This window comes from Neolamprologus multifasciatus, chromosome 23 (genome assembly GCF_963576455.1).
Source record: "Neolamprologus multifasciatus chromosome 23, fNeoMul1.2, whole genome shotgun sequence".
Classification (NCBI taxonomy): Eukaryota; Metazoa; Chordata; class Actinopteri; order Cichliformes; family Cichlidae; genus Neolamprologus; species Neolamprologus multifasciatus.
This window is the reverse complement of record NC_140460.1, coordinates 3,952,696-3,972,244: the sequence shown is the minus strand read 5'-3', so window position 1 is coordinate 3,972,244 and position 19,549 is coordinate 3,952,696. Positions and strand designations below refer to the sequence as shown.

The 19,549-nt window shown below is 41.1% G+C and overlaps 1 protein-coding gene across 4 annotated transcripts in view; it reads left to right on the top strand.

Moving 5' to 3' along the window:
• The first annotated feature begins 844 nt into the window (after positions 1-844).
• The window catches only part of LOC146490750 (guanine nucleotide-binding protein G(q) subunit alpha), a 41,169-nt gene continuing 22,464 nt past the window's right edge, over positions 845-19,549 (top strand). Inside the window, exons 1-2 of one of the 4 annotated variants that reach the window (XM_085152407.1) lie at positions 855-1,005; positions 1,786-2,137. In XM_085152407.1, the coding sequence (XP_085008533.1) occupies positions 2,002-2,137 (136 nt within the window). In that variant the 5' untranslated portion in view covers positions 855-1,005; positions 1,786-2,001. Of the gene's footprint in view, positions 2,138-19,549 lie in introns of all 4 variants that reach the window. The other 3 variants (XM_085152405.1, XM_085152408.1, XM_085152406.1) reach the window with 3 other exon arrangements.

Sequence of the window (19,549 nt, the reverse complement as noted above, 5' to 3'; positions counted from 1 at the left end):
TTCACACACTGGCAATGGCAAGCTACATTGTAGCCACAGCTGCCCTGGGGCGCACCAGGCCCTCTGACCACCACCAGTAGGCAAACATGGGGTTAGTATCTTGCATGCAGCCAGGAGGCAGCCTGGGATCGAACCACCGACCTTCTGATTAGTGGCTGACCTGCTCTGCCACCTGAGCTACAGCCACCCCAAAGTTAGAGAGAAATGTGCAGAGGAAAGATGGATAATAATACTGAGTATGGAGCTGTAATGCAGGAGGAAAAGATGAAGACCACAGTTAAGATGCATGGATCTAATCAAGTAGGGCATGCAGAGGGTTGGTGTGACAGCGGAGGATGCCAGGGATAGGGTGGAGGAAGTGGCAAATCTTGCCTTCAATATCACACAAATGTTAAACTTCAAATATCAGATAAATGAGATATTATAAAGTTTCAAGCTGGGAAAGGGGGTTGTTATACAGAATGAGTAGGTAGTAGTGCTAATGAAAAATGCTTTAGAACGAAAGTGTATGGAGAAGTAGCTCATCTCAAAACTGCACAGCACTCAGTTACTGCATTTAAGTAAATAGAAGGCCGCTTAGTTTATTTCCACTGCCTGCAGCTCGCTGTTTGAGTCTCGGAAATGACCTGGTGAAACTCGTGTAGTTGACTGCACAACACAGACAGGCTGTATGTGAGTGCGCTGCTCTTTGACAGGAGATGGGCGTTGCCCATCCAGTCAAATGTCAGTCGCTTCCTCCGACACGCCTCCAAAGAGGATGACTTTTTCCTCTCAAGCAAACTTGGGAAGTTAACCGTGCTGGAAAGACCCGCCTGAAACACCCACACGCCTCGTGTTGATTCGCTCTTCCTCTTATCAATCACTTATATCCCAAGTGACGAAATCGACAGCGCCACACCGGAGCTGAGGAGTGGGTGATGAGGAGCGATCAGCACCACCAGGAAAAAGAAAAAAAATACCAGGAGCGATAAAATGCACGGAGGACAAGGGTCAATTTGACTGCCAGTAAGACGTTTTGGCACTTTGGGGAGGGGGGTTTGGTGTTTGCGAGTTTATTTTGGGGAACGCTAGGTTAATGCAGTCAGGATTCTCTGTCAGTAGGAGTTGGCTGTTTTTTGGGCTGCAATTCCAGGGAAGGCTCTCTGAGCTAACCTAGCTAGCTAACAATTAGCCTTCCCATTTAGCCCCCTATCCTGGTTACTTGGTGCCTCCGCCTGCGAGACATACCTGCTCTGAGCGCGCACTTTCTCTGATCAGGTGCATGCGGTTCGTGGAGGAGTCGAGGCAGTAAACCAACCTTTCTGGATGGACAGACTGGGGCTCGTTGTCCCTGCGCGGGCGTAACTTGGAGCGCTGATTTCGGGGCGGCTAGGCTTGCACTCGGCCGGGCAGCCAGCAGAGGGGATTGGACAAATGTGGTGGCCGCGCCAGGCAGTTGTGTCCCGCTGTGTGTGGGACCGAAGTTAGTAGTTTAGTATAAGAAAAATATATATGTCTATATATGTTTAAATTGACTAGGCTAAGCAAGAAAACAAAGTGCGCTGAAGATAAATTCAACCTGTTAGCTTGGTTATAACGTTAGCAGCGTTTAGCTTTTAGGCTAGTTAACGAACTAATACCGGTCCATGAAATCAAAATGGTTATTCGCACCCTCGGTAGTTCCTCGGGATATTTGCAGACATGTTTCGTTTCTTTTTTTTCTGATGAGCTCACAGTCACTGTAGCCTGAGGTTTTACTGGAGACTTTGACTAACGTTAAGCTGTCAAATATTTAACACTTGACAGCAGCTTTGCCATCAACAAGGGAGGCCAGAGTCTGCACCAAGCAACGAGACTATCGAGCTCCATTATCAGTGTCTGGATATAACCTGTTGGGATCGGACTGTTGTGCACACAGGAGGCCTTCTTCTTCTTCTTCTTTTTTTTATCTGGTACTTTGTGTGAGGTGTAAGCCCGACACCTCTCCTCAAACGGGCTTTCTTCCCCCCCGCTCATGCGGTGATGACTTTAGACTCCATGATGGCTTGTTGCCTGAGTGAGGAGGCGAAGGAGTCCAAACGAATCAACGCCGAGATCGAGAAGCAGCTCCGACGAGACAAGAGAGATGCGAGAAGGGAGCTGAAGCTGCTCCTGCTGGGTAAGTCTGCAGGTTCCTCACTGTCTCACACACTGCTTTGCTTCGGGATGCACCCACACCACACACAAACCATCTGGCTCGAAAAACCACTGGTGTGATTGTGTTGTTTTACAGCTTTCGCATGCAAAACTACACCCACGATTGCTCGAGCTAAATTGCTCCGATCACCACAGGATTTGCGTGTGATGTGATATGCAAAGCAAAATGCACTCGTGTGGTTCAGGTTGTGTTTTCAGTCTAACGGTGGAATAGCTGGAAGCAGCCACTCATCCAGGAATTCAAACCACCGACTGAATTAAAATCCGCAGTCTGTAATCTTTACTGTGTTTCTTCAAAGCTTCCGTAGTCTTGCATCTTTGGCCACAAGGATTCACGAGAAACGTCTCCCCTGCTGATTTTCTTTTTGTTAGAAGACCACCCATAAGACAGCAGAGGGAGGAGACTGGCCAAGGTTGGTGGATGTAAGCAGTTCTGGGTTGTAGATGATGGAGGAGGTTATTTGAGAATTAAATCTTGCCAGCGAGCTTCTCTCTTGCTCTTCACACAGACTCTTAAAAGTGAATGGTCAGTATTACTTGAACTACAGTCAGAAACTGGAACGCTTCCACTACTAAATATTTTGTCCCCGAGTAGATTCTGCCTGTTCCTGTGCGCACACACCTCGGAGTGAAGTGTGGCTTCAGTGATGAGCAAGGGCTGCATTTTAATTAAGTCTAGAAAAGGCCTGCACTGAGGTGGCTTGCTGTGGGAAATGAGTCCTCTCCAGAGAGCTGGAAATGCTATTCAGGTGTGTGTCTTTGTGCGTTAAAGGTAGATTAGCACAGCCATTATGCCTTTGAATGCCATTTGGTGTTTGTGTCTTGCGTTGTAACCTGAAATGGAGTTTAAGGAAACTTCACAGTAAGTCGCACAAATTCATTGACATGCCAGAGGATATTTGAGAGACTGTGTGGTTTGTCACAGGTGACCGAATCCTGACTTCCTGATGCTAAAGGTGTTCTCACAAACTGCTGCATCAGCATCTAACACTAAAAATAAGCGGATTAAAAAGTAACAGTTTTCTTGTGGTATCAAAAATGATTAGATCGTGTGTGATTTATACAGTTTAAAATAATTTTTTTGTTAATCAAATGTTCTTGTAGAGAACTATTCTGAGTGCCTTTTTTCTTTTTAATGCTCCCAAAAATGTCAAGTTCCTAACCTTGGATGAGATTTCCAAGTTCTAAAAAGGACATGGCAAAATGCCTATCTATAATAATCAAATACTGAGATGCAGCCCTACTAGAACCAACAATTGTTTTTTCTTTTCTCCTCCTCTCTTTATATTCGGATGCTAAAAACTGATACCTGTGTCACTCTGATCTACTGGAGTCGATGCTTCATGGTAACCAGAAGTAAATGGGGGTTGGGAGGAAGGAAAACAGAAAATGGTGAAAAAGAGCTAATTTTTTTCTTTCTTCATTTTTTTCTTTGTTTGCTTCCTTTTTTTTTTTTTTTTTCTCCATACAGGTGATCCAAGTGTTTTGTTTGTTTTTCTTTCTTACTTCCCCCCCCCTTTCTCACAGTCTCTTCTCCCCTCTGGTTTTCTTTCTCTCACTCTCTTTCTTTCATTCTTTCTCCCTGTCCTATCCCCCAGTCATATCTGTCCCGTTTGTAGCAACCAAAAATAAAATAAATTCATAATTATAATAAAGGTCAATCAAATGGACCAATATGGCAAGGCCATGATGATCCACTTGGTAAAATAAATCTGCTTGGCATCTTTCTTGGCCTTAAGACAACAATTCTGATGGCTAAAGATCCAAATGGGACCCAAAAAAAAAAAAGAATAAAAAAGAGCTAATTAAAGGATTATTATTGTGTATTGCACAAACATCATGAAATTTCATAGATGCTTGTCTTCCAGTATAAAGACTGCATAAATCCCTCACCTCCCAGTGTAATAAGCTCAACTGAAACAAAATGGCAATGTTGTAATTGGGTATCTACTAAAAAATATATATATTTTTTTGTACAAGATGGTCAGAAATAACTGTATGAAATAAGTGTGGTGATTTCTGTTAATTAGGGTAACACAGACTCATTGCCTTCTACTGTATACAGCCTGATCGTGCTCGCTGTTATAAAGGCCCTCTCAGAACAAGAAATGGCCTGTTTACTTAAGCCTATGTGAAAAAGACCCAAGCGCTATCTAGCTACAGCGTCAGTTTTAGCTCCATCTGGTTGTCTGTCTTCATGTGGAGCCTATTATGGACCTCTTTCATCCCTTTTATAGATTGTCATGCTTAGTGTAGCTTTTATTATGTTTTTGACTGCATGTATAATAGCCCTTAGATCTTTTATCTCCACTGGCTTGTAACCTCTTAGATTTGCTGTTAGATTTGGGATTTTTGTGACTTATAAGAAGGAAGATAGTGACACTTGGAATTTGCTTGCTTGTGCTGCTGGTAGACTCTGGTTTTGCTCGAACGTTTGTGCCAAATTGAATATGAAGCTCAAAAGTAGTTAATTGTACAGTATGCTTATAGTTCGCCTAAGTTGGGTTTGATATAGGGGGAAAATGGCTGTTGCCTATTAGTGTTGCTGTTTTATTGAAAGGCAATTATTCCAGCTGTTTATCAGCAACAGGCCTGATTTCTTCTGTAAGTACACAGTGTAAAAGTCAGGGTCAGAGGAGTGCTCGCTGCCTGCTCTGTAGCTAATGAAAGTCACAAGTAATTAAATGTGTACAGTTTGTTTGCTCTCCTTACTGAATACAGAGTTTTAGTACAAATGCTTGTGATAATTCTAAGTGATATACAGGCTGTGATTAATTGGCTTCCCGAACAATGACGAAGCTTTGACAGATATTGGTAATGGGGTGGATAATTGTCCTTTCATTTTAAATTTGAAAGTAAATGTGAAGTTGCGTTCAGAAATATAACAATAAATCATGAGCAGAGAGTTGCGTTGCGATGGGTTAAGTAACAGTGGCCTTTAGCAGCGAACATAAGAAAAAGCAGTTTATGATATGCATCACTGCAGTGTGCAAACAATAACTGGAGACATTCAGGCATTTATGTTGATCGACTGTTGACTCAAGGTTAAATGAGTCATGTGACTGAAAAACTTACCTGTAAACCTACCTGTTCTCTCATGCAATACTGCTCATATTGTGCAAACGTCTTTAAAACGGCCAACACGTTTTTGTTCGTGTTTAAGAAATAGAAAACCAAACTATATCGTTCTAAACTGGGGACGTGTACATACTGAAGTGTTTTTGTAATGGTCGTACACACTTGGTAGCCTGCTTAATATAAGCCCAGGGGTTTATTTAATTTTTTATATGACAAAAGCAGCAACCATCAGTTTAGTTAATGTATGTCAGCAGCCGACTCTGCTGTCCTTGAAAGAGTTAGAACTATACGGAAGCCACAGAGATAAAATTCTGCATGTGGGAAATAAACGCATGTTTTTTGTTTGGCGCTCCCATAACTTCTCATTCATCTATGTAGAACTGCTGTTTTGTCTTACTGCACAGTTGTAATATATAAATAGTGCTACAGGAATAAAGTACAACAGTAAATTGTACTAAACTAAACTTCTTTTATTGCTCCTAATTATCCTTTAACACCCCAGGAGTCCAAAGTTTGCTTATCTCTAAAATAAATCCTACGTGTTTAACTTTAAACAGACCTCTTTGAAATATTTTGATAAGTTGGTTTCTGACTTCCTGGGGTTAAAATGTCTTTTACTGATGGACTTTGTGGTGATGGGTTTTTATAGTGACTGTTGGCTTAGGCAGCAATAATTATTACAATTGTTTTGATCGTTATTGTGATCTTGAATATTAAACATTATGGGGCTGAGTATTCATACACCTATAGATGAGGCAGTTTTTGAAGTTTTCATAGGGTATTCTCTATTACTTTAAATCTAATTCAGAGGGAAGGCAAATTAATAAAGTGTTGGCCATTGCATGGGACACTGGGTCATCCTGTAGAGAGCTGATTCATAATTAGGACTTGCAAGTCCTGCAAAGAAATGCTGACCTGCGCTTAGCCTGCATCCTAAACTGTGGGAAGTCTGCACATGTGGATGTGGGCAAAAAGAAGCACTGAACTTGCATGCCTTGGCCATACTTTCAGAGTAGCCACATGGCAAGCAGCACCACCGTGATCCAACTGCTGCTCACTGCAGAAAGTGGACCGCGTGAGAAATCCCAAGCGATTGTCAGACCAAAGCGGCTGCAGACATATTAGTTAGCGGTCATGCTATCAGCTCACCTACTGAAAGCCTGTTTTCTTCCTTTAGATGGCTCGTGTTTACTAAGGGCTTCCTTTTAATCACGTTGGCTCAAGTTGCATAAACGGCAAGTGAGCTTGAACTTTTGGGGAAAGGTGAAAATGCGCAGCTGCAAAGAAAATGAATGTACTTCATTTAGAAAACAAGAAAACAGTGCTTATTAGCAGAAGTGCAAAAAAAGGATCCTTATCATTTTAATTTTCATTGCTATCAAATGCGATCAATCAAGCCCTGCCATCGGCTATGTGACGTTCTTATGACTGCTTTGGCAACAATGGCAAACGTATTTTGAACCATTCCTCTTGTTTTGTCACTATCCTGCAAACACGCAGGGCCCCACTGTAGCACAACAGCATAAATCATGGGAAACGCAACTCTTATAAAAGCATTTTTTATAATAACCTTCAGAGTAAGATGACAAGCTACCACCCTGCAGTAAAACGCTCAGCTCATCGGCTAGTCCTTAACGGATTGTGGCTGTTGTTCGGTGTTGAGATCGTATTCAGTGAAACCTGGATAATAAAGCACATTTTGTACGCTCAAACGCTAAGCCCCCGAAGCAATGCAGGATACTCACCTGAACACTTACCTGAAATGGGCTTCAGGACACTTTATGTACGCATGTATGCACATACACTGAACACACACGTCATCTGTCAATGCACGCACTGCACAAACAGGTTGGTAGTATCTGGGTTAATGAGTATTTGTTTTTTGGCAACACCCAAGGATGTTTCATGTATACAGCCTACCTACGCCTATTATGGTTTCTCTTAGTAAGGCTTACAGTAAGCCAAGCAGATAAGCCCTGTGTTAGCCATATTTAGTTGTATCCCTGTTAGCTGCTGCCAAGGTAACGGCTGGCATGGCTGGGTTTGGTAGAAATAACAAAACTGCAGACAGTACAGATGAACAACCCACACACAGGATAAAATGACCCAAAAGAGAGATGTGTGTGTTTATACAGTTGTGGGCCATGGTAGAGGATGCCCTCTGGTTTATCAGCTATAGTCAAAACCATAATAGCATTGCTGAAGGCAGTGTTTCCCTCCTGGCTTCTCAAATACTGCAAATGTATGTCTAGCAGTACTGAATGGTGGTTAAGTCATCCGTATTAGCTTAATTTCTGGAAGTGTGGCATAACAGTATCAACTACCAGTCATTCTTTTGTTTGTTTTTAATATTCACCCACCTAGAATTAGGATCTACTTACAGTTCACTTGCACTTGGCAGTCAGCTGTGATAAAACCAGTTTCCCTGACAGCATGTCACAGCTTTTAGCAGGATATAGACAGTTGTTACAGCGAGGACTTGTATGTGGAGCTGAGTATTCAGATACTCGTACTGGTTAATCAGTTTTGAGTTTGTCTTTGAATTGTGGAAATGTAAACAGCAGGGGTCACACTGCAGTTCACCTCATTTTTATCAACTTTGAATTAAGATGAAAGTAAATGATTTTGGTTGCAACTTACTCTTTTAATTTTTGATGAATTTGCAGTGCTTTTCTTAATTCACTGCTGAGACAATGAAATGTTAAGAAATGTACTTTTGGCCTACTATAAGGACATTCATTTGGGTTTGTTTTTTAATAAAAACCAGAAGTTCTAAACCCCAACTATCTTTTCCAAGTTTTACATTGCCATTTTTACTTGGTGCATGTGTGCATTAGCATTTTGATCAACATGCTGAGCTTGGCCAAGTGTCTCTTTGCTCATCTCACGATCACATTGTCAGATTATTATCTTCTCTGTTGTCATAAAGGGAGAACGTATTGAGAAAGCAAAGCTCTTGATACTGGTTGATCTACATTCCCACCCTCAACTATGGTGTTGAGTTGTAGGTAGCTCCACTATGTGGGAGTAACTTGAAGTATAGCCTCTACTAATCTGCACTGAAGGGATGCAGTGAAATCTCATATCCCGATTTTAGACATTTATCGTTCCGACAACGATATATATCACAAAAATTTTACATTCTCAGTAAATTCTGTGAATCTCGGGCAACTTGACTTGCGTAAAGTGTTTTCAGCTGTGGAGCTGGAGTCAAGTGTTTTGACCGTTGCGTGAAACTATACAGTTTTAGACATAAGTTGTAATGGCTGCCATTTTCTTATCACACGGTGTGCTGCGGGGAACAGCCTGTTCTAACGTTTGAGTCTAAGGTTTATTTGTTTCTAGCACATGACGGCTCTCTTTTGCTTCTCATCCGTAAACTCTCCCCATATTCTTTCACGTGATTCTTGTGTAGGTGGCAGAAGAGGTTTGTCGTGTTTGAGTCTGAGGTGGGGACCGGTTTCCTGCATAATTTGCATAGTACAGTTTTCTGGTCCGTGTCAGACTTTTCATAACCAACCATGTCCATGCTAGCCCCTCGTTTAGAAATACGGTCCTCGATTTTTTGAGAAAAATCTCAACAGGATCTTCAGCTTTATTTTGAAAAATCTCAACAGGATCTTCAGCTTTATTTTGAAAGGTTTATGTGGAAAATAAACAAGCGGACGGCAGAGCCACATGCTGGATTTACCGTTGTCGCTGTCACTACCCGATCCGTACCGGAAACCCGATCGGTACCCCGCATGCGCGAAAGGTGTCTACTTCCGGTCGTAGCGTTTTACGATAGTTACGGGTCAGAGTATCTGTTAAGATGTTAAGAATAATAAGTATATCTTAAAATGTTTGCAATAATGAAGCATTTCAGTACAATGTAGACAAAAACGAAAAATAAAAAGGTAGTTACGGATCGGTACTCCCCAATCCTTACTGCGCATGTGCAAAGTCGGACCGTACAAATCGGGTCTACCCGATCCGTACCGCGCATGTGCAGATGTTTTCTTCTTCTTCTGTTCGTTTAATGGCAGTTTACGCCCCAGTGTACGAGGATACTGCCACCTGCTGACCGAGCGAATGAACCCTATTGTAAACTGAATTGGTGTCATTACAAACGTGTGTTAAATTTGATTTAGTGATAGTCGAGTGTGTTTATGCTTGTCTGTGTGGAGAGGATTGTTGGAATAGTGATGATGATGTCCGCTATCACTGTCAATTGCCAGTAAACACTTCATCTGGCTGCTGAATCTTCACATGACATATTACAAAGTCTGTATTATTAACTCTGTCATTAGGCGCCATTGTTCTTATTTTACGGCGCTGTTGTTCAATCGGGGGACGCTTTCTGTTGAGGAGAAAAGCAAAAATTTGTTGCGGATTCGGATTATCCATTGTTTAAATGTCCCGGTAGTCGAAAAGGAGGCACTGTAGCGACTGTCGCTACCCGATCTGTACCGGAAACCCGATCGGTACCCCGCATGCGCAAATCTTACGTCACTTCCTCTCTTTGCCAACATTGCGACATTCAATATATTTGAATGACACAGTTAGCGCCCAGTTAGCTCTTAGCATTTCTCAACAGCTCTGCCTCCTTTTCGACTACCGGGGACATTTAAACAATGGATAATCCGTATACAAACAAATTCATGCTTTTCTTCTCAACAGAGAGCGTTTCCCGATTGAACAACAGCGCCGTAAAATAAGAAGAATGGCGCCTAATTACAGACTTAATAATATTGACTTAGCAATGTGTCACGTGAAGATTCAGCAGCCAGATTAAGTGTTTACTGACAATTGACAGTGATAGCGGACATCATCATCACTATTCCAGTCAATCCTCTCCACACAGACAAGCATAAACACACTCGACTATCACTAAATCAAATTTAACACACGTTTGTAATGACGCCAATTCAGTTTACAATAGGGTTCATTCACTCGGTCAGCAGGTGGCAGTATCCTCGTACACTGGGGAGAAAACTGCCATTAAACGAACAGAAGAAGAAGAAAACATCTGCACATGCGCGGTACGGATTGGGTAGACCCGATTTGTACGGTCCGACTTTGCACATGCGCAGTAAGGATCGGGGAGTCCCGATCCGTAACTATCTTTTTATTTTTCGTTTTCGTCTACATTGTACTGAAATGCTTCATTATTGCAAACATTTTAAGATATACTTATTATTCTTAACATTTTAACAGATACTCTGACCCATAACTATCGTAAAACGCTACGACCGGAAGTAGACACCATTCGCGCATGCGGGGTACCGATCGGGTTTCCGGTACGGATCGGGTAGTGACAACCTTCGCTGTTTCTAACGACAGCACGTAAAAACAGTCGCGGCACAGTTTGCGGCATTTAAGCAGCCCTTTGCTGCCCAATCCAACCGGGCTAAAGCTATTACAAAAGCTACTGGGGTGTTTAGCTGCAGACGGGAGGCCGTATTTCCTTGTGCAAAACAAGTGGTTTAAACTATGATGAACGTACTTGAGTCACGCTATGGTATCCCGTTGCGCGTCCACTTCGGTGACAAGATCGGTCTAAGCATATATGAGCAGGAAAAGTTTAAAGTTATGGCTGAACTGTCCCAGGCATCTTTTGTTGCCCAACTACAAACGGGTGGACCTCCAGGTCAATGGAAAGCTGCGTGACCGTGACCGCTCAATATATCACAGCGGAGTGGTAGATACAAAGCCCTGTACTGCCCTATACTGCACCTTAATTTGTTTTTATATAATTGTGTGGAATGAGTCTTGAGTTGAATGTTTTTAATAAGCAAAAATACTTGGAAAGTTGTCTTTTTTTTCTTTTTTTGTTGATCCGAAAACTGATCCAATCCGTGACTTAAAACCGTGGCACCACTAGTACCGTGTAAAATTATGTGCCACCTGGCAAAGAGAGCACTGTTTGTATCACTGTTGTTGAAAATTTTAGTATTAATATCTTAGGGTGTTTTCCTTCTGGCAACTCTAACCAGGACACACTGGAGAGATTGTCTTTGTGAAAACTGGATGCAGTCCAGTAGATGAGGTTAAATCCAAACTTGAGAGCTATTTAAACCATTGATCACATTATGCTTTAATCAAATTGTATTTCAAATTTTGCTTGAATCTGTTGTACTTTGCGTTAGGGCTGGGCCATATTATACAGTTCACGGTAATACGGTATAATGTTAGGCAATGATAAGAAAATGAAATATCGCGATAGAATATGGGTAATATGGATAAAACGCGCATGCGCAGTGCCTTTGTTTTCATACGCACATGGCGGACAAAGCATGACGGATCGTCGAATGAAGCGCAGGAGCCTCGCGGAGTGATACGTACTGTGCTTCAACATAATATTACTGCATTTTGTGTGTATAACCTCTTACGTTTTGTGGATATTATACATGGTTATGATCAGGATATGTTGGCCAATTTCCACTTTTACCATTTGTACTGTAAAATTTTTATATAGCTTGAATGCACATTAAAAACAGCTGCTTGCTTAAGTGAAAATACATTTGTTTTTTTGCAGTAATAAAGTTGTGGAGTTGTAAAGTATTTTGTCTTGCGTCAATTATATCGTTATCGCAAATTTTCAAATATATATCGTGATAAATATTTTTGCCCATATTGCTCTGCCCTACTTTGCATACATAATGTCCGATTTGTTTGCTGAGTGTTGTCAACATTATCAGTGCTTGTGCCAGCAGGTTAACGTCCACACACCTGTGCAGAAAGTGGTTGCACATTGCTCCGGTCATATGGCTATGCTCCAGTTTACTTGGACACAACAAAATACAGGAGAGAACTGCAGATTTCCATCGCTGTCACTGGACGATCTTATTTAGATCTTGCCACCATAGAAGTAAGGAGGAGTGCTCCCATCTGCTGGGAGCACACTGCTAAGATTTGGCTGTGTAATATCATAGACCCAACAGTTACCCGGCCCTCTGCTTAGTAAAATTTGAATAATTACTTTAACTAGCATTTCTAGGCTGGACCTTTTGGTAAGCAGCGTCTGTAGTCTGTCACAGACGACCATAATAGAGCCAATGATCCATGTGTTCTGTTGTAAAAGGATTTATTAGTCCACTTTATGTCATGAGTGCTGCTATGCCTGTACTTCATCAGCCATCCTGCTTAGCTTTTTTCCAGATGTGTACATATGCAGTCCTAAGCTCTTGTACCTGGTAGAAGGAAGCTTGAGTTTCACAGTGGAGCTCAAAGGCACAACAGGTAGGTGTTTGTAGTTCTGCACTGTTTGTCTGGCAGCTTTGTTAGTTTAGCAAACTGATGTTGGCACACCCAGAGTTTCGGCAGTTATGTAGCATTCAGGCCTGTGAAAGACCGCCCAGTCCTTCTGGCCCCGCCTACCTGCCTTATAGAGCCATTAAATTACGTCAGACGCATAGCAATCAAAATATTGATCATTTTCAATAGATTGCGTCATTGTTGGGCACGGTTATGACTGGTTTGTATTTCATGAGCAGCTGTGGCACTTACACAAAGAACTAGTTTCAGTTTGCTGGCGTTCTTGAGAAATCACTAGAATTAAGTAAATATCTGTAGGTAGCACTTTCTACATAACTACCTCCTTGTTCCTTTTGGTATTTATGCACACATGTAACGCTTGTGCAGCTACTTAAAAAGACAAGCTTTTTTTTCCACATGTTTACACAGCAACAAATTTGCTGTAGACAAGTTCCTGACAAAGTCTTGGCCTAGGAAGAAGGAAGTGAAGTTGAAGACGAATCACAATTACTTGAGTGATTGTGATCTACGAAACCTTTGTCTACTGAGAAATGCTGCTCTTCCAGTACAACAAGTGTTTTGATTAAATGGGAACCAAAATAGGCAGAATGATTAAATTGACATGCAAGTCCTTTAGAAGGAAAAGTATGCCAGGAATTTTCTCAAAACTGGAATAGAGATCCTGTGCTTGCTGCCCCTCTCCTTTTCTGTCTCTTTCTCATTCTTTCTCTCAGCGAAGATCTTGATGTGCTTTTACAGTCCACTTGTTTTATGCAGACACATTTCAACCCTACAAACGGAGGACGGGAGACTTGGGTTCCCTTTCCCCTTACCCATTCCTTCCAGTCAGCCTCTTATTTGGAAGGCATGTGAAAAATGACGGTCACTGGAACAGTCTTTGAAGTACACATGTAGCTGTAAATGTATTAGCAGTTGGTTAGAGGAATGACCTGGCAGGTGTCTGGTATGTGGTGCCCACAAGTCTGTCTGCATTTTTAACTAGGGCATGGTGGATTTATTTATTTATTCCTATTTTTTTAAAGTGTAAGGAAAATTAAGGTTGCTTCTTCTTCTTTCCTGTGGTTAATGAGATGTGACACACCAGAGGCAGAACATATGCATGCTTACATTGCTTTTTGTTTGTATTGTTAGTGGAAGCAAACAACTGGTTTCTGAGTTCTAGATGTGCAAAACTCCAGGTGCACTGCTGTCACTCGCTGTGCAATGCTGCTATCTAAAACTACAAAGCCACTAACTAATGGTATTGAAATGTCAGTATCGGTTTGATTTGGACTGGAGCTAAAATCAGCTCTGGACTGGACACGAGCTTATTTCTCTTGTACTGATCCTTGGTGCAGTGCCTCAGTTTATCCATTGTTTGAAATGAACCATTTTAGCTATGGCAACTCGGATACTGTAGTGACACCTTAAGTCAGCCGGCTAAAGTTGGGTAAATTGTATTTTATTGTGTAAATTCTGAATCAGCTCGTGTTTCAGTTAAACTTATACTTGTAGCAATTTATTCTCAAGATGTAAAAATGATTTGGTACATTTTATTTATTGCTACCACAACTCAAGAATCATTATAATTAAGCAAGTTAATTAAGAAAGGATTAGCAGCCTTGTCTTCAGAGTATTTTATGTGCACCTGCAAAGGCAATGCACCTGTTCACTTTAGGATCTACTGTACTCTCCCTTTAACGGTCTACCTAACTGCATTCAATCAGAACAAGTTACAGGGAAACATCTGGATATTTCAGTTGGGAAGTTATATTGGTCAATGTTAGCCATTTGTCACTATATTAGTATTGACATTTATAATGACTGCAGGGCTGCAACTAAAGATTATTTCGATCGTTTCAGTAACTTTTATCTGTTTCCTGTGGGCAAACCTCCTGTTTTAGGCTCAATTCTGCCCACCTGTGAATATTGCCCTGTTTTCTCGTCCCACATTACAGTAATTACCCAGGAAGTGTATGAATTTGAAAATATCAAATGTATTTTTAACATTGCTCAATAGGACCATCAGAATAAAAAATGTAATGTATAAAAATATTAAGTAATATTAGGTTAATGCTAGAATTGTTTTAAATGAGAAAATAATGTGCAAATAGGAAACTAAAAATGGCTTCTGTCATTCAACTAAAGCTCCAAATTAAACCCCAAAGATTTTTATTTATTTTTTTCCCCAGTCCAAAATAAGAAGTTTATAGATGATTCAGTTCATGAATTCACGATTACAGTGAACATCCTCTGGAGTGAGGCTTGCTCTCATCTTTGAGATGATGCTCCTAGCTTCTGATAACCATGCTAAAGATGCTCACTGTCATGACTTTATCCATGTGAGAGGTGCAAGAGTCTCTTTTCAGGACAAACTCACTGATATGCCTACTAGTTAAACAGAACAAAACAGAATTGGAAACGATGTAGCATTCACTATATATTAGTCCCACCCAGATTAACTACCTAATATTAACTAGAAGACGGTGTGTAGCTACTTCTGTTTAATGTTTTACTGTCACATTTCAGCTAACGAAACTGAAATGGTGTTAGCTTAGCATCACCCTGAGACGTTTGACAGGTAAGCTAACATAAACATGAATGTACAAATGCAAACATTAACATTGCTGTTCAAACATTACCGTAGAAACGCAAACATTACTATACTAACATTAACATAAACAAGATATCAATGCGACGCACAAACTCCCTAAAAGTGACCCAGTGAGAATTGATGTCACAACAATAAAATTCTGCGTAATCATAGTGAATGTCATCGACTGTGTCGAAGAATCGTTGCAGCCCTAAATGACTCGTACATGGAGATTTTTTTTCCATTATTATTATTTTAAAGTAAAGATGACATAAATGTCCCTCAGTATATGAGTGATGTTGAATAGTTTGGTCACCAGTGAGTGCTCTGTGCAGCCATGATGTAAGAAACTCTCCTAGTTTGTCCAGATGAAAGCTTGGTGTATGGTTGAAATGTTGTGAATAAAGTTGTGGGTGTTTCAGTCTTCGGTCACTTTAAATGAAGTGTGTCATGTGCTGCCCAACTGAATTGCGTATCTGTTGCTCTGCTTTGCGCTGCCAGGTTCAACTTTGCAAGCACCGATGCACGAGTCAGCCAGTCGAATTTTGTTTTATTCATATTGCTCCAGCATGGCTGCTACCACATTATAAAAATATCCTGGGAACAGTGTTGGTGTCTGTGCAGTTTAATCTCAAACTGAAGATGATCACTGAGTAATCTGTTTACAGTGTACAGGCATTAAGCTGGCTAATGCTAACTGTGAGTTGTGTTAAATGTAATGAATGAATGTTGTCAGTGTGATGATCGCACCAACAGTGATCCCCGACCACTGTCGAGCATTGAAGCAATATCTGTGTGAATCTTGCCTAAGACATATGGGCTAACGAAATACAAATTCTCAAGTAAATATGAGTACTTTTTGCTTTTGTATTTTAATGAATGGTGACCTTAACTAGACTGCCTTTTCACTCTACAGGAGGAAAAAGCCAAAACATGGCTGCACTGGTCAACAGGTTAGGTTCTTAAATTCCTTCAAGGTGAATACGGCCACTTGACAGTTGCTCATTCAGTTCCTGTACAGTAACTACAGCCTCCAGCGTTTTAGTCTTTCCCAGCACTGAGCTTAAGTGGATATAGCTTCCTTTTTGATGTGCCTGGAGAAATTTTAAGGAATCATTTACTCTGCACGCACTTGGCACATCTTGTCTTTTTGACTAAATGCAAAGCTGTTAGTTAATGCAAGGTAAAGCCTTGCATTCAACTAAATAAGATGGATCAGTAGCTACTCCACCCCCCACCTCTCTCATGTTCCTTGCGAGTTAATGGTTATTTGGCTAAATGACTAATACCTTGGTTAGAGCATGTTGTTGGCAGAGTGAGATGGTTCTGCTTCAGTTAACGATCAAAAGTGAGTTACTGGGCTTTTCCACTCTGGTTTTGCTGTGTTGGGGGTTTCAAAATTGTTAAAGGTCACCAGTGCATTCATTTTTGCATACAAAACCTTTACTTTTGGACCTTTTTATTAGAATATAGCAAGTCAAATTTTGCAGAAAGCAGAACAGAGGACAACTTGCAAATACAGAATCTTATAGTCTCTACACAGTTTTCCTGCTGAAGTCTACTTATCTGTTTAATAACTCAAATTCTAAGGATGCACTGCCTGTAAAAGGACAAATGTGGATCAAGGGGTTTTGTATTTTGTTGCACATTTTGTCATTTAAAAAAAACAAAGTCTTCATGAAAAAGTGCATGGGTAGGTCTTTCATAGGGCTGGGCCATATCATACAGTTCGGTAATACCGGTATAATGTTGGGCAACGATAAGAAATGAAATATCGCGATAGAATATGGGTAAAACACGCATGCGCAGTGCCTTTGTTTTCGTACGCACATGGTGGAAAAAGCATGGCAGAGAATGAGAAGGGCGAAAGCGGATCGTTGAATGAAACAGATGAACCAGAATTGGTTTGTAAAAATGCTGCAACTTCACTGGTGTGGAACTGGTTTAGCGTTCGTCCGTCAGATACACAACAAAGCACTATTTTTGGTAGAGCATGCTAGCGGGCCGTCGTTATTACCGTGTTTTTTGGGAAATACGGCACACTTAAAATCAATCCTTTGATTTTTCTGAAAATCGACAGTGCCCCTTATAATCCCGTGTGCCTTATGTATGAATTCTGGTTGTGTTTACTGACCTCGAAATGATTTTATTTGGTACATGGCGCTCGAAAATCTGTCAAATGTTTTAGTATGACTTTGCTAAGCTACGAAGCCACACCGCTTGATGGATTGTCGGAGCGTTACGGCTATCGTAGGCAGGAGCCTCGCGGAGTGATACGTACTGTGCTTCAACATAATGTTACCGTATTGTGTGTGTGTATAACCTCTTTTTAAGTTTTGTGGATATTATACATGGTTATGCTGAGGATATGTCGGCCAGTTTCCACTGGAAACGCCTTTTGGTTAAACTGTCAGCAAGGACAACTTTAATGCACATAAAAAACAGCTGCTTGTTTAAGTGAAAATACATTGGGGTTTTTTTTGTTTGTTTTTTTGTTTTTTTTTGCACTAATAAAGTTGTGGAGTTATATCGTTATCGCAAAAAATATCGCTCTAGTCTTTCATGTCTTTATCACGTTATCTTTGGGCATTTGGCCAGTGTTAAATTGACAGATCAGTCACAGCCTTCAGTAAAATGGGTACAACCAAATTCTTTGGTCAGTTCAGTTTAATTATAATACAAAATTAAAATATTACAGCTCTACTCTGCCATTTCTATAGTATAGACTTTCAATAATTTGAACCCCACAAATTTAAAAAAAGATATAGATATAGATATAGATAGATAAAACAAACAAACTTGACATTCAGCAAGCTGTGGGCTGCTTATGATCAAATGGGGGAAATGGGTGAAGAAAAAATAAGTTAAACACTAGAAGTGAAGTAGTGTCTCAATGAAGTGAGGCTTGTCTGAATCCAATGTGACTTGACCTCAAATCTGATGCGGTAGTTAAGTGTTACACTGTCTCTATACACTCTGTGTGGGACAGTGCCGTCTGAGAGAAATGTGTATGGACAGAATTGGTAACGAGGGTGAGCTACGTTAATCCGCTACGTTAATCTGACATTTTGACTGTGCTTGCTGGCAGAATTCCTGCAGAATTCCTTTTCTTTTCTACACTGTCCTCGTGTTTTGAGCCTTGGGCTGTGTCCATTGGTGTGTTATGTTCAGTAAGGCTACTCAACATTTTGGTCGTTTTGTCACTGATCTCAGTCGCGCCTGTAACGTGCTGGTGTGTATGGTGGCAGTAGCCCAGACATTAGCACGTGCCCTGCTAGCTCTCCCTCATATACTCTATGGGAGAACCTAACCCAACGTGGCTCCCGCTATAATCCAACCACACGATTGGTTTGGCACAACGCTACTATTGTCTTTTGGTTTTCATGGTGTCTGTCAAAATATGGACAGTGTGAGACTCACACCGTCTCATTTCTAATGAAGTTATTTTGCACCAATTATCTTTTTCATTTCGTTGCCAAGCCCTAGCTGTAAGATTAGAAAAAAATGTTTTAAAGTTGCATGTTCGACTGGGCTCTCTGAATACACACTGAAGCCTATCAGCTGCTGTTTTCAGCCGTGTATTTAGAGGTCCAGTGTAGGAGTTGCCATGGGAACTAGCATTACCCCTCAGGAGTAGCTCCAGTGAGTGTACAGTTGCTTGTCCGTGAGAAACGCTTCGGCTGGGTTTTCCAGTTAAGCGGGAGAACAGTAGGAACTGTTGAATTAAGCTGATCATGCCTGCAAGACATGCTTTTCTCCTCTGGCTGTTTGGGAAAGGCAAATACGCTGGAACACACACACACACACCAAATTCATAGGATAGCTGCACCTTTGCTTTTAAACTTACCGTTTTGCTGAAGCCAAGGATTTAAGAAAATGTGTACAGTACTGTCCCTCACAGCCCACCAACACACTTCCCTTCTGTTCAACTCTTCAGTCAATAGGAGAGTGAACTCTCCAGGGCTGTCTTAACAATTGCTATTTATGTCCCGCTCTCAAAGACTTACTCTCTGAAGGGGAAACTCCAATGTTGCCTGACCTGTTTTCTGCAGCGAAAGATCCTCTCTGGTTAGAAGGCAGACAGTGCTCAGGGCACTCCTTCACTGTACGCGCGACGGTGCTCTTCATTCAGCGAGAGCAAAACTTGTCTCTCGGCATCCTTGGAAGGCATTTCAGCTACTATGCCTTGGGAATATGAGCTGTGCTTCAAAACGCAAAGTGTTTTCCATTATCTAATCAGCAACTACAGTTATGATTCAACATTGTAGCTGTGAATATCAGTGTAGGCCTTTACACACAGCCTGCCTTCAGCCACCTGTGCTGAATGGTAGTGTAATTGCTAAGTTCTACTTTGACCCCATATTGAAATATTTTAACAGCTATCAAACTTATTTGATCTTGTCATTTATGGCTTTAAGTTGAATGTTTTATTAAACTAACAATATTCCGGTACCGTGAAAATAAAGG